We start from the raw sequence: 15,580 nt of genomic DNA on the forward strand, positions 1-15,580 counted from the left end.
TCTTGTTGGTAAAGCCACTCACACATTGATAAAATAGCTAATTACTTTAGGGTTTAAACCCGTATAACATACACAAAGTTCTTAGATTCCGTTTTACTATACTGGCATCAGGCGTTTCCGAGAACAATAACCAGGTTTAAATATTGTCACAATATTTCGAATTCAATCCAAAATGAAGTGTATAGAAATTGAGAAAAAAATAATCTCTATAATATTGGAGGACAGACTCCTTTTATCATGATACAATTATTTCTATCAGAAGTCAGGTGGAAATTTCGATGCTTATCGCAGGTTTGCGTGCTATTCTGGATAGGTAGAAACGTAAACGGTCCTCGGGACACAAACATCCTGTCTTGATAATTGGCCAATAATGTGAACCTATTGACTATAGATCTCGAGATTCCATCCAAGAAAAATTCTGCTCTTGATTCAGGACTCCAAAACTTACGTTAGGTACCATTAAAATATGGAGGTAGTTCCGAAAAGAAAGTATTGTCCGATAGCATGACCATGACCAGCATGGCCATGTATTGAGCATGTGCATGACCTTAATATTAAGACAAGTAATAATATTCATGTACGCATGTACCATAATAATGGTTAAGTAGTTCAAGTCTTTCTATACGTCAGTCGGGAGGTCCTAATTTAATGGAACTCCCAGTGTAGTAAGTTACATTATGTTCACTTGGCAGATTTAAAACCGCATTGAAGCAATGTTAGCTGCATGAATGTTATAATGCCTTGATGAATAGCGTGTTATTTTAAACAATTTGTCACAAACTAATATACTATGACATTTGATATTTAAATTGCTATTTAATTCTGACATGAACTATGCTTATTGAATATTTATAGTCAACAACTATAAATAAACCTATTTTAGGAATGTTTTTTAACGTCTGTTTAGAATTTGCGTTGTAAAGGGACTCTTTAAAATGACTGTGCTATTTCATAATAAAATCATAAAAAAGTACATGGTCTTTAATATGACTGATAACATTTCGTTGTCAGTTGCAAACAATGTTTGACTCCGTCTATAATTTTGCAAACATTCCCCATCGGTTGTCGTCAGCTGGTATTTTCTCGTTCTTCGAGCATTCTGTTTCCAAACATCCGAAACGTTTACTTGTACCGCATCAAGTGTTAATCGTCTATCCGTTTTGTCATAGTATATGAGGGAGCTATGCGGCTACTGCCAAAAGGTTACTTCGCGTACACTAGCGTAATGAAGCACGATGAAGTAACAGTTCGCACACTCATAAAAACGTACTTTGAGTTGGGTTCAAAATCGACATTCAAAATTTCTGGACGTGTCGTTGTGACGAACTAAACAGAACATCGCGTTGGTTCGTTACAGTGTGGCTGTTAGCCCATCGAAAATCAATACTCGCCGTTCTCACAATTGGGTTTAAGATGTTCTTCGTACGGAGAAATCTTCCGTACGATCTCAAATATCACCTCTATAAAAATTCAGTTGACGCAACATTTTGGAAAGTGTCAGATCACTAGGAGGTAAAAAATAACACACGCAGTTTTTGATTGGCCACTTGAAAAAAAACCACAGTTTTGATGCGGTTTGTTGTGTCGTGCGGCGTCATCGACCTTGTACTTTTGAACATCAATAGGGACAGGCAGTGATATTAAATGATTACGATACGTACAAGATTAGGAAAATGTTTGTAAGCCTCATTTGGCTGGAATGGACATTGATGAGCAAAATGGTTTCTCAGGATGGTACCACATGGCACGTTGCCCAGCGAAACAATAGTGTTATTCCGTGAACTGTTCCTAGAATAGAGTAATTCTCGGACTTTCCCTACCATCATTGGCATCGAGGTCGAGTGACTTGATACCTTGTATCTTTCATCCTAGGACCATCTGAAGTTATTGTTGTTTTCAAATAGACCAATCATCATGAGTTTGAGTTGATATAATTGATGATTGAGTTGTCGACTAAACCGTGAGTGAAAACTTGTCGTGCAGTCATAATAAAATTTCGTGGACAGAGTTGTTTGGCCAGCGCAGTAGAGGAGGCCACATGTATGACTTCATCTCTCATACGTGAAATCGGAAGTTTATATGAACATGTTAATGTATTTATTTTAAATATTTGTATTAAAATAAATCTCTTAATTTGATATATCGAAACCGGCGCTTTTTTTAAAATTACCCTTTTCTATGAAAGGCATGCAAAGAAAATGAGTAACCAGGTATTAAAATACAATTTTCTTTCCTGTAATGTATAAAATCTACCCGTACGTTGGGAACTGATGTAGTGCCACAGAGTAGAGAATAATGTCACTGACTTGAAACATAATCAAAGATATTACTTTATTTCGTTAGTAACACTCTTGGATACCGCCACAGATAAAAACATCCATCTGTTATAAGTAGGATGATTTTATCTATTAGATCGCCCATACATAGTAGAATTTGTATAATTGAATAATTGGTGGTTTTTATTATTTCATACTCTTTGGGTTTCGTTCTTCTATGGTTAGTGCTCCCATTCAAAACAAAAACGTCGTAACAAAATCTCATTTCTTTGTAACCGCCCCGATTTCTTTGATTTCTGTTTTTATTAAGGTGATGGAATGGTATGATAAAGAAAAGACTAGAATGTGTGTGTAGAGAAATACAATCTGATTCCCTCAACATCAGTATGGATTTGAGAAGAATCAAAGGATGCGCCGACTATGTACTAAACATAATACAGGATATGGAAACTGCTCGAACTTTTAAACGAAACATTAATATTAACAAGTCCTAGACATATCATGTGCATATGATAGTGTAAATATATTTACCCTATCTGTTTAGAAAAATGTACATTTATGGTGTTCCCCAAAAAGTTTATCATTCATTGTCAAAAGTGGCTTGTGGGTAGATCACTTAATTTGGTTTCAAACCAAGGCAATCATATCTAGAGTGACCTGTAAAGGTCTGCCTCAGGGAAGTGCCTTGAGCCCATTGCTATTCTCATTATATTTGGCAGAAATAAATAAATTGTTTGCCTGAAGGAGTCATATCCCTACTATATGCTGATTATGTGGCTTTGTACTCAAGTAAAAAAAAAATTGAATCAAGTAATGGTTAAAATGCAGACCGCACTCACCACAAAATATTGATAACCTTTTTCAATAATATGACTTTGAGCTTAAGTTTAAGTGTGAGTAAATGCAAAGCTATGGTTGTATCTAGAAAAAAGAGGATAAACAATGTTATAAATAATTATAAGTTGAAGGTCAACAACTCCCAATTGAGTCAAGAGTTAAAATGCTCGGTATGACGATCGATAATCAATTAAAATTTGATGAACACAATAAACAACTTAATAAACCAATGCAGTAAAAGATCTGAATATCATCAAGATGATTACCTGTGGAAGAAACGGTGTTTATCCTCATATCGCACTTAATAGTTTTATAAAAGCTTAATTAGATCTAAACTTGATTACTGCTCGTTTCTGTTTGGGAACTGTTTCAGCAACACAGATTGTTTAGAAATATAAAAAAATTCAAAACCAAGCTTTAAGGATAGCTTTAGGAGCCCTCAAATCATCTCATATAATCGCCTTACAATCTGAATCAGCTGTAGAATCTTTCTTTAAAACCTGCGAAGAAAAGGTTTTAACGGAAAGACTTGTGTATAAAACTATCACAGATATTGATAACCAAAAATACAGATGCCTATACCTACAACTACTGATCAACATCAACCCTTACTGGAAATGTAAAAAGACTCCACTCTATATATTGAGCGGCCATAGATTCAATGGTTTAACTTCATTTCCAGACTTTCCTGAAATGAATAAGTCAAAATTCAGATCTACTGATTGGGAATTTCCCCCTCAACTAGCAAACATTTCTGTACAGATTAATGATACAATAGATGATAAAATTTTAACTAAGAAAGAAAATAATTCTCCGGAAGTTTTCCAACAGATAGTTAACCAAATGATCAACTTAACCTATAGAGACAGGATCAAAATATTTACAGACGGTTTCTAAAACAGGCGAAGGTTTCAGGAGCAGCAATTTTGATACCACAAATGATTGTGGAAAAGAAATATAAACTTTCACCAAATGCATCGATTTATACAGCTGAGCTTTTTTCTCTATACATGTGTTCTCAGCTTATGAATAACCTCCCCAACTGTGACATATTAATCTGCACTGATTCTCTTTCTGCCATCAAATCACTTCAAAGTATATGTGATGGCATAATAGAAGATAACATGTCTCTTGAAATAATAAAAAAACTGTGTAGACTCCAAGAATAGAATAACCTTTCAGTGGATACCTAGCCACGTGGGTTTGAAATATAATGAAATGGTTGACAAGCTCGCAAAAGAGGCAGTGGTGAATGGAATATCTGTTCAAGGACATCGCCCTTCCATTAACTGACCTCAAATCTTTTCAAAAGAGGAAGATACTCGAAGAAAAAAAACAACTTGTTGCTATATACAACAAAGGCCAGGTGGTATATCGAGTGTGTACAACCTATCAGTCCCTTTACTACCATGGTACCAAGATATGAGACTTAGCAGAAGGGAAATAGTAAATATAATCAGACTAAGAATAGGACATGTCACAGTTAACAAAACTCTTCATCTAATGAAAACTTTATTTCACTCCTCTGTGCTTAAATTGCACTGCAGGAGTAAATGAGGACAGCGGATCATCTTCTAATGAAATGTCCACAATTTGAATATGCAAGAAACTCATGTTTTCCCAACAAATTAGAAGAATACCTGATGATTATCTCAGAAAAACTCAAAAAACTTTAATCTAGTTTTGATGAAAGATTATATATAAGGAAATAAATCGATTTCTGACCAACCATAAAAAGAAACATAGCATAATAGTGAAATAATGATCGAAGGCAATCGCAGATGAAACCAGTGCAAAACATTCTTTTAAGTGAAAATTGACTTTATGGTGTAAATGCCAAGTCAGCCGTAAGGCATTTAGAAAAAAAAACAAATCTCAAGATCGCGCCTAGCCTCTGAGGCATTTGTATTGGTTAGTGGGAGATTTTGGATTATTTGAAGTTTTAGAAGATAAGATCATGCCTAGACTGGTATTGGTATTTGATGAATTATTATGAAGTGAGGTCAATTCCTTATTGTTTTCACTAAATAAGTAAGATTTTGTTTATTTTTCTGCTTTTGTTATATTTTAAGCCTCTGTAGATTAATTCAAGGCGAATCTTTGACGTTTGTAAACATTTGATGAATTTCTAGTATTTGGTGAGGAATAAATGAATTTATCCGTTTAAATTCAGTTCTGTTTTACCTGAAGGAAGTAGATTGTAGATTTTTAGATTGTGGTAAGTGAATGTCTCAGTTGAACAAAAGTAGCTCAATCAATTCTGATATAGGCCTAATGATAGTAAACTATTGTCACCACATTAATTCAGTCCATGTCCAAGATTCACCTTAATAGGTCGGTAGGCTTTCTAAGATTATGTTGTGCTTAAAATTATCTGGTCTTTATAATTTAAGGTACATGTCACACAAGTGCCATTGAGAATGACTGACGCTTTGTTCCATGCTTTAGGAGTGAATGTCAGTTTGACAAGTTCAACAGGTTATTTGGACATGAGTTGGGTTATTGTTTTACCAGTGAATTAAATTATTTGTTCTTTAGTATTTTGAAGTCTTTAGTATAACACAATCAGAATAGATTGGGTTTATCCAATACGAAAGAAAAATTTTCTGGTAAATGTTTACTTTAGCCACATAACAACATTTAATGTTTTTCAAAAGGTAAATGCTTTAAAAGTAAATTTAATAAACAATACAATTTAGGCCATTAAGGCCAACAAGTATTTTTATATCTTGAAAAAGGAACTAATAGTTGCTGACAGTAGTGCCTCTCTCCAGTAGCACGTGCTATGGCAGCAACTGTGCTAGTGCTGTACCCACTGATGGCAACAAACAAAAAACATCCCCGGAGATAGTACCTATCTGTAAAATATAAAATTCCCACAGGTTGATCCCTAATGCTTGAAACTCACCTAACCATATTATTCTATGTAGCAAGGTAGTGGCCTAGTGTAGAAGTACACAATAAGTTTATATATTCACATGAAGAAATAAAAGAAAACACGATGTATTTTCTGTCTATTCTGACACAACAATAACACATGGGTAGACTACGATAAGCAGACTGTTGTTATATAGATTAGTATAATCATCGATACTTAATATTAATTTATGAAATATGAGCCTATCAACATAATAACAATCATATTTTGAATTAATATAATACACATAGTGACAATCTCATAAATAGTAGAGGAGCTATAGCGATCAGACAATCAATTAGAGCTGGAAATAGGAAAAACTTATAAAATGATAACAACTTAACAATCACTTATAACAGGAAATATGCAGTATAAAAGACAATACGTTTACTATATGAAAAAGTGTGTGTATGTAGTTGATACAAGTTGGTTATTATTAAAAATTCGCTATCGGTTCCTTATATCGATATTTATAACTACATAATATTGTTTGTCATTATCAATATATAAAAAACCAGGTCTGATTATCATACTCAACCCTCAACCTTATCATAATATACTTTAAAGTGCACTCCGACACTAACTTTTCCATTGAATAGGCCTTGTAGAAAACCATCACTCACAATCTTTACATACTAGAATTACAATGACTTTCTATAAATGACCATGCAACCAAATTTAACCAATCACGTATAGCAATGGTCGAGATGCCCATAAAAGTTGTGCAGTACTCAACATAACTGAAATAACAATGGAAGAATGATCAGTAAACTTCACCATGGAGGTTGAAACTGAGACCTAAAAAATAAAATCTTAAATTGCCTTCAAATGCAATTGGTACACTTATTCTTTCAGGTCAAATTTTTACGTGAGTGTTGACAAACATTGTATCTCCTCTCAAAACTATCCCCCCTTAGTTTGTTATCCTTCTCCACCCAGAAACACTGATTCCTCTCTGTCTCCTAGATCAATGAACTAATAAAGATGTGACCTAACTTAAAACATTTTAATAATTTTTGTGCAATATAAGATTAGCAATCTTTAAAATTTTTTCTGGAAATAAAATTATACTATTTTAAGTAATTGTTAGAAATGGTTTGAGATCGTTTTATGTAATATGGCTTAAGTAAACTTTATCCAATTTTCTAACTAGCTTACCATAAAATGTCAATCAGATCTTATTATGAACGTCTACAGAGGTGGGGACACGATGATGTAGAATTAATTTCATTTGAAATGTATTTCTGTACTACTAGGGTAACATTTGATTTTCAATTAAAATGTTTCAATATATTATAAACACTGGCTTTCAGTTTACAATAAAACAATTTTTTTTAATCACTGATTTTATCTGCAGTTCTAAACTATTGTGTTTTTAATAATATAGTTAAATGTAATTGTATACAAATTTATTCCAGCACTTTTTTATGTAGCCTATAGATACCATTTTAAATCTGTGCTGTTAATTTCCAGGATTCATCTTAATTAATGTAAAGATGAAATTATTGTTTGAAATAACATAAAATAAAGCTATTTACATTATGTCTAAATTCACAAATCATTACATCGTAGTAATTTGTTTCCGTTGAAAAGTATAGAAATGTAAGTTTAGAAAAAAAAAACTAGACTCAGATGAAGGCGATGCACAGGATGGGTCCGAATGGTAGGGAAGCACAGGGGCGGTCTGCTATTTCTCGACGAGCCCGTTCTGTGTATGTCATCTTGCCGTGGCTGTGTGACATGCTCCATATACCAGCAGGGTTCTCTAACGGGATAGGCCCGTTCTGTTGATCTGCCATATGACGTAGGCCTTGCATAGAGTTTGTACCAAATGTTTTCTTTTCTTTTTAAGACATTTTGCCATAGGCTACTTTTAGTGTATGCCTAGATTGGTAATTCTGAGTTATTATTGGATCAACTTACATTTCTTTGTTTGAAGGTTATTTTGACAATGGAAGTATTGTGAAGGAAACAGGATTTTTCCGGACATTTGCCATTGTTTAGTGAAACAAGAAATCAGTAACACTGCGCTTTGGTATGATTTGCTTATTTTAATCTAGTTTGTAATAATTATGTATTAGGTTTTTTTTTTTTTTTTTTTTTGTTCTCTTAGGACAAGAAGCTTATAAATTGCATTTAGTCCTGTAAGGACCTTTGCGCTGCTTCCGGAGTGATAGGATATTCAGGATGGGTAAGGTTAGGGAGTAGGGGCCGCCTCCTATCGAGATCCATGAGGAAGAATTAGGGCACTACATCTCAAAATCACCCCGGAAGAAGGGAGGCCAGCTGTGAACCAGCCTCTCCAGTCAAAGTAGGCAGGGGGTGGCACACCCTTGTTGAGGTTAACAAGAGCCTCTGAGGTAAGGGAACAAACCCCACCAACTCCAACAGCCATCCTCCACAGTAGGCTAGACCTATCGAATTGCCCATGAATCCCAGAATCTCAACATTTGCGGTTAGTGATGTGCCGCTACTGGACATCCATAAGGTTGCCCAGATTGAAGTGGCACATCGGTTTTTGCTGTGCCCAGTGGTGGGTTCAACTGGTAGGTATAAACCAGCCAGAAGTGATCCCTGCTGGGTTTATGTATTAGGTTCTAGTTATTTACCTGAAGAAGAGATCAGATTGCAGATCTCGAAACGTAGTGTTACTGATTTCTTGTTTCACTGAACAATGGCAAATGTCCAGAAAAATCCTGTTTCCGTAACTTATATTTGTTTACTATTGAAATATTATCAAGTGAACATTTTTTTTAATAACATTTGAGATGTATTTTAGGTGTCTGAATTACTAAAACTAAAAAAATGTTGAATGAAGCAAATTAGCCCATGTTAACAAAATGCTATGTTAAATGATTACGTGAAGATAGAGATACATATAGATAGATAACAGTGTGATTGTAAACCTTATCTTATTTAGTTAATCGTTGCAATACCCATTAATGTCAGAGCAGAAACATGGTCTGAGATTGAATTTAGTTAGGCCACTATCTTGAGGGACGTGTTTGCTCTTCTGCCTAAAGTGTAGGTTGACCTAAGCCTACACTGATGGTCGGAGGTATAATTGTGATCGGTACATTTTCATGTCAAATTATTCAACATAATCTGAGCTCAAGAAAGTACTGACTATTATATGAATTCTATAAACATCTTTTTGCTGCCGGCATCACAGTTCATCTTCCTGCCTTCCATCAAAGTCTGCCTTTTCCTTTACATTATATCAGAACCAAAACGTTCATAATCAAACTAAACATGGAATAGCTTAATCACGTAGACTAGTTGTAATAAAAAATGAAGCACAGTACTTTTTATTTCTTCGTTTATTGAATCTTTGTGACAATTAAAATATTATCTTAAATATAATTAAAATATTTCAGCTTATTTGATTATTTATTTCAAAATATAAACAAATTCGTTATGCCATAATAAGCACCCATTAAAGGTTGTTTCTTATTTGGTTTAATCTGCTATATATATATATATATATATATATATATATATATATATATATATATATATCAATATGTATTGGTAAACTCTTTTTATGAATTTTCATATGTCAGCATACTTCTTCAGATAACAAAAAGTGTATAAATATTTACAAAATCAAATAATTAAACTAACTAAATAGAAACAAGAAAAAGAACTTAAATAGAATAATAAACAGGGCAAAATACCTCACAGCTGATGTTTCATCATAAACACCAAGAGTAAAAAAGTTTGAAATTAACAAATGTTCAAACCTAAAGGAAATTTTGACCTTAGAACAAGTTGGTGAGCAGTTTCGCTCCTTCTTAAATTAAACCTATTTAAATTTTCGTTGGCATGCAATGGAACATTATTGATGCCTTTTAGTTTGTAACAGTTTTCAATTTTGTCCTGATTATGTTCCCTGGAATGTACAGCGAGGGGCTTGTCATATCCATAAACAATACTGTAATGGTGACCTGTTATTCTGATACGGAGAGGGTTAGAGGTTTGGCCAATATATTGTTTATTACAAAAATTACAATTTAGCTGATATATTATATTACTTGAATTACAATAAATTGTTCCTTTAATTGGATACGTTTTATTGGTTATGTTACTACTAAAATTTTGACTAGAGGACATAATTTTGCACATACCGCAAAGTGGTTTTTGACAGGGTTTACAACCGTTAAAAATTTTCTCTCGATTTTTGTGTTTAAGATTGGTTTGGATATATATATATCCATCAATTATTGTAAATTGACGCTATACATTTCTCAAAGATATTGTAATAAAGAGTTTCTGATTGATATTCTAAACATTTTGTCATGGAATAGAATGCTCTTTGCTCAAGCAACTGATGTAGATTTTTTCAGAATTTACTTGAGCAAGTCATGTCCATATATATATATATATATATATATATATATATATATATATATATATATATGGACATGACTTGCTCAAGTAAATTCTGAAAAAATCTACATCAGTTGCTTGAGCAAAGAGCATTCTATTCCATGACAAAATGTTTAGAATATCAATCAGAAACTCTTTATTACAATATCTTTGAGAAATGTATAGCGTCAATTTACAATAATTTCTTGTCTGTAATGTTTACAATAATAATGTTTGCACAAGAGTATATATAGTGGTTTATAAAGTTAAAATGCAAGGTTTCTTTTTTAAAAATCTTCCCAGTGCAGGTATTCTTCCAATGTGTAGAAGGGTCTTGAAGTCAGCCATTCAGTCAGCGATTTCTTTAGTTTCTTTCCTGTGAGAATCTTCATTTCTGCCGGTAGTAGGTTGAACAGCTTCTGGCCTGTATATGACGGTTTCTTTTGGTACAGTGTGAGATGGTGTGCCGGTAGATGCTAAGTCTGCAGTAGGCTATGTCTGGTGCGGTAGTTGTGGAAGTCGGCTGCTTGAGGTAAGTTTTCTCATCAACATGAAAATAACTTCCTGGATATAGAGCAATATCACGGTCATAATTCTGAGGTCTGTAAAAGATCCTCTGTAGGTGTCTCTTGGTCCCAGGTAATTTAGGATCCTCATCGCTTGCTTCTGAAGACGCAGAATTCTTTGTAGGTTCCCTTGAGATATTCCTCTCCAGATAGCTATGTCATATCGTATGTGCGTTTCAAATACGGCAAAGTATGTTGATTTTGTTGTTGCAGTGTTGCTGATGGCTATTATTCATTTTAAGATGTAAAGGCTTGTATTCAATTTCTTACACAGGACATCAAAATGAGATGTCCATGACATATTTTCGTCAATAGTCACTCCTAGAAATTTTGCCTGTGGTTTCACTTCCATTTCTGGAAGAGTTGAGACTTGGTTTTGTCTTCTGCCAAATGCTAACTGGTTTGTCTTTGATGTATTAATATTAGACACTTATATATATATATATATATATATAATATATATATATATATATATATATATATATAAATCATAATTATTATTATTCTTATATATATTATAAGAAAATTTATTATAATGATGAGACCTAGTTTCAGTTGCTGTTTTATTTATTTATTGTATATATTTTACATATTTTAATTTAATGTTCTATTGTATTGCTTAACTGAACAAACAAAATTATTAAATGTGTAGCCCTTAATAAAATTTATAATTTTTTAATGTTTCAGATTTTAATCATAAAAATAATGTAACAATATCCCTGAGAATAAATAAATGAACTTCATTAAGTAGCTACATCTGGTCTACTGGAATATTGAATAAAATATACTAAAAAAAAAAATTTATATTTTGGAGATTGAAATGGTAGATAGGACATTTTATTAATTATACTAAAAGTTTACAAAAAAAAACCAAATAAGATTTTTTTTAAATATTTTTTTCTCATTTTAAGAAGTTTTGAGAATATAAAATACCTATGTATATTTTTCACAAAACAGAAAATATAAGCCAATAAATAACAAAGATAAGACATTTTTTAGTCACTTTAATAATACCGATATGGAAAATCATGTCAGGCTTTTAGTGTTGAAGATTAATATATTTATGTTATTAGGAAGAAATATTTACTTGAAAATTAAATAAAAAGTGAACAGAATTTAAATAAAATAATTAATTGAGGTAATTTATAAACTCTATACTTAAAATATATTAATACTACTATTACTTGAAAAAGTACTTGCAAAAGATGTGTGTGTGTGTGTGTGTGTGTGTGTGTGTGTGTGTGTGTGTGTGTGTGTGTGTGTGTGTGTGTGTGTGTGTGCGTGTGTATATTTTTTTACTCTATTCTGAAATGTATTGTCTACAGGAGTGTACCATGGAAAGAAGGTACTCACAGTTACCTGAAATGACAAGCACTCCAAGGCCTTGTCGCAACACCATGAGCCTGGAAGCGGCTTTCAGGGAAGTTTCCCCCATTTTTCCTATCAGGAAACTTAAATCAATGATTCCTAACATTAAATCAAAGTCCACTGAGCCTGGACTAAAGTTATCTGATGAGTAAGTATTTACCATTTATTTGTTCACAATGAATGAGAATAAATTTTACCCTTGTCTAGATCTCAGTCACCAGGGTACAACATCTAAAACCAACCAATTTAACAAATTTGTTGTATACATGTTTGTTGCCATTTCTCTAAACACTTATAAAAATACCATAGTTATTTCTGCAGGTAACAATACTCAAATATTAGTAATTTATTAAAATAATGTACTCTTACAGGTTTTAGTCCGTTCAATTATCTAGGAATAATATAAATAACAGCTCCCCAACCTACACTTATAGAATGTCAAGAGACAACATATATCTACATTGTCACCGTTGTATTAAGATCCAGGCAAAGTAAATGCTGGGCTATTTGGCCCTTTGATAGTATAGAAGATATATTATAAGGAGTTATATGAAAACTTCAAACTCTTATTAAAAGACTTATAGCCCAAGTATCAAAATTCTGTAAAGGGGAGTGTATAGTACTAATTGGGGGAACAAAAACAAATATTTTCAAAATAGGGGTGCTCACCCCCATGCCCCCTCCCCGTATCCAAAGTCAAAATTTTGAAATGGCAACTAATACCATGTGACACCTCCAATTGAAGCTCATAAAAAATGTGTATTTTTGTGAAAAAAATTTAAATCGGCCAAGTCGTTTGGTATCAGCAGCCAATAATGTAATATCTTACACAACAATTAAGTCTACAAACCACTGTACTACTGCTAATAACAACAAAACTACTCACTGAATACTGTTGTAATACTTTGAAAACTTCAAATCAAATCAATCTTTGAAATGAATTGTTATACTTTTTGTAACAATAAGGATGGCAAATGTCCAAAATCCTATTATTCTTTAAAAGAACAACTCCTTTGCAATTCAGTAAAGAATTGTATTTTCAAAAGCTTAAATAAAATTTATTCACCATTTCATTTTTTGAAAGGCTGCTACGAGTTTACTTAATCTATGGCTGGAGCCAAGTCTTGTCCTATAGATAAGATGAATAGTTGTTGGGGTTATTCCTGGGTTATTGTCAAATGAATGTAAGTTTTAGTTAACTGTAGTTTCAAGAAACTGCACTACAGCTCACCATAAGATTCTTCAAACAAGAAACAAAGTCGAGTCTGTTGCTAAGATTATTGCTGAAGATGTAGTTCAGGGAATCATATTTTTTATTTGAATCTTTGTGTACTCTCTTGTTATTGCTTGATTTTTATTACCAAGTTAACTTCTTTCAATGTCTTTAGCATCTTCATTTGTCGAAAAGTTTACCAGCCTAGTACAATCTACTGGTAAAAGTGACTAACTATAATATATTCCAATGTTATTGAAATATTTGTAAATATTTCTTTGTATAATAACTTTGGAATAAAATTGCATTGTTCATATTCATTATTCATTCTAAGAGAGGTGTGATTGGAAGATTGGTTTTGTAGGTTTTATCTAAATACTCCCAGAAAAATTACATCATTCATAACTCTCTATTGAATAAAACTTTTTTACAACAAATTGGTTTTTCATCTCAAATATGCTATGTGAACATCTGAGGTATTTCCTAGACTTTAATATCTTTAATGAAACTTTTATTTCATCAGTTAAAAGGAGAAATTACAATTTATTATAATATAATAGTATCATTGGTGTTAAGACCATTATATCAATCACTTATGCAAAACTAACCATACTTCATGCTTCACCTTATTCAACCCATCCACTACATCCATTATCATAAAGTATTCGTACAAAAATTATCCTTTTTATTTCTTTATTTTTAAACTGTCCCTATAGCCTTTTTCTAAATGGTAAGAAAAAAATGATCAAAATGACTCATTTTAAATTAAATGCATTTATCCATAATTTTCTTTTTAATATTACAAAAAATTAATAAATAGTAAATCATTAATATATTAATGACGTATTATTTATTTGAGGTTATAATCTTGTCTACTCAATTTTTCCTATATTTCATTTTTAAAGAGACTGTTAACACTTGTTAACACTTTTATACAATTCAGACCTTGTGTTGGTTTATACTTATTTCCTGTTTTAGCTTTTAATACAGGGTGTATATTATGTCTGGAAACACCCAAATATATCCTTTAATAATTTAAATATAAATTTTGAAACCTCTTACAATCGTGATAGAGATTGGGCATCTACTTTTTGGAACAATGTTTTGTTATGTCACACCAACGGGGGACGTCCTGCCGAGGGTATCGTGAATATTCTTAATGGAAGCCTATACCTTGTGATACATAAATTTTAAAGGTAATAGCTTACTGAATTGAATGCCACAAACCGCATCTCAAAGGAATTATTCTATCAGAAAATAGAGCATTTTTAGTATTGAAAATTTACTGATGTTCAACAATGTAATTTTAACATGGTTCTTGCCACAAAATGTGTTACACTAATTTTTTAGCATTTTTTTTAAATGTTCAATTAAATAAAACAAAAAATTTCATTTTAAGCTGGTTCTATTAGCACAATTTGCCAGTTTTTATTACAGTACAATTATGGAAATACTTATGTTTATTGATTTCTTTATTACAAATAAAAAATAATGTATGCTGTTAGAAAAGTCTTACAACAAACGTTTTATCTGCATTTGGTGTCAAAGCAATTGTTCGAACTGTGTTCCTTCTACGGTTTGACAATGAGCCAATCTTGTGTAAAATGATTCGACAGAGTTGCCTAACATTTTCTTCAGTTATCAAAGCAATCTCCTGTTATAATCCTGTTTCTTAGGTCTTCCAAATTATGAGGCTTTCTTCTATAAACATTGGATTTTAAATGACCCCAATAGGAAATAATCGATTGGTGACAAATCCGGAGATCTTGGAAGGCCATTCGATTTCTCCTCTTCGGCCAATCCATTTTATGAGGAAACCTTAAATCCAAATACTCTCTTACCTGTCTCCCATAATGGGGTGGAGCACCATCCTGCTGAAACCATACATTATCAAAGTATTCTCCTGATGCAATTTGAATAGCTGGGATTATTTTCATTTTGGAGCATACAATTGTAGTAAAGTTCGGCATTTAAATTTCCATTGATGAAAAAGGGTCCAACAATTTTGTTACCTAAAATTCCACACCATACGTTC

General features: G+C 32.4%; 1 protein-coding gene across 7 annotated transcripts in view; it reads left to right on the forward strand.

Annotated features, from left to right (window-relative positions):
• Positions 1-5,044: 5,044 nt before the first annotated feature.
• Positions 5,045-15,580, forward strand: part of LOC124355131 (transcriptional regulator ATRX-like) — a 74,300-nt gene continuing 63,764 nt past the window's right edge. For 5 of the 7 annotated variants that reach the window (XM_046806094.1, XM_046806098.1, XM_046806099.1 and 2 more), the window contains exons 1-2: positions 5,081-5,110; positions 12,290-12,480. In XM_046806094.1, the coding sequence (XP_046662050.1) occupies positions 5,096-5,110; positions 12,290-12,480 (206 nt within the window). In that variant the 5' untranslated portion in view covers positions 5,081-5,095. Of the gene's footprint in view, positions 5,145-5,215; positions 5,332-12,289; positions 12,481-15,580 lie in introns of those variants that run through there. The other 2 variants (XM_046806096.1, XM_046806097.1) reach the window with 2 other exon arrangements.

This window comes from Homalodisca vitripennis, chromosome 2 (genome assembly GCF_021130785.1).
Source record: "Homalodisca vitripennis isolate AUS2020 chromosome 2, UT_GWSS_2.1, whole genome shotgun sequence".
NCBI lineage: Eukaryota > Metazoa > Arthropoda > Insecta > Hemiptera > Cicadellidae > Homalodisca > Homalodisca vitripennis.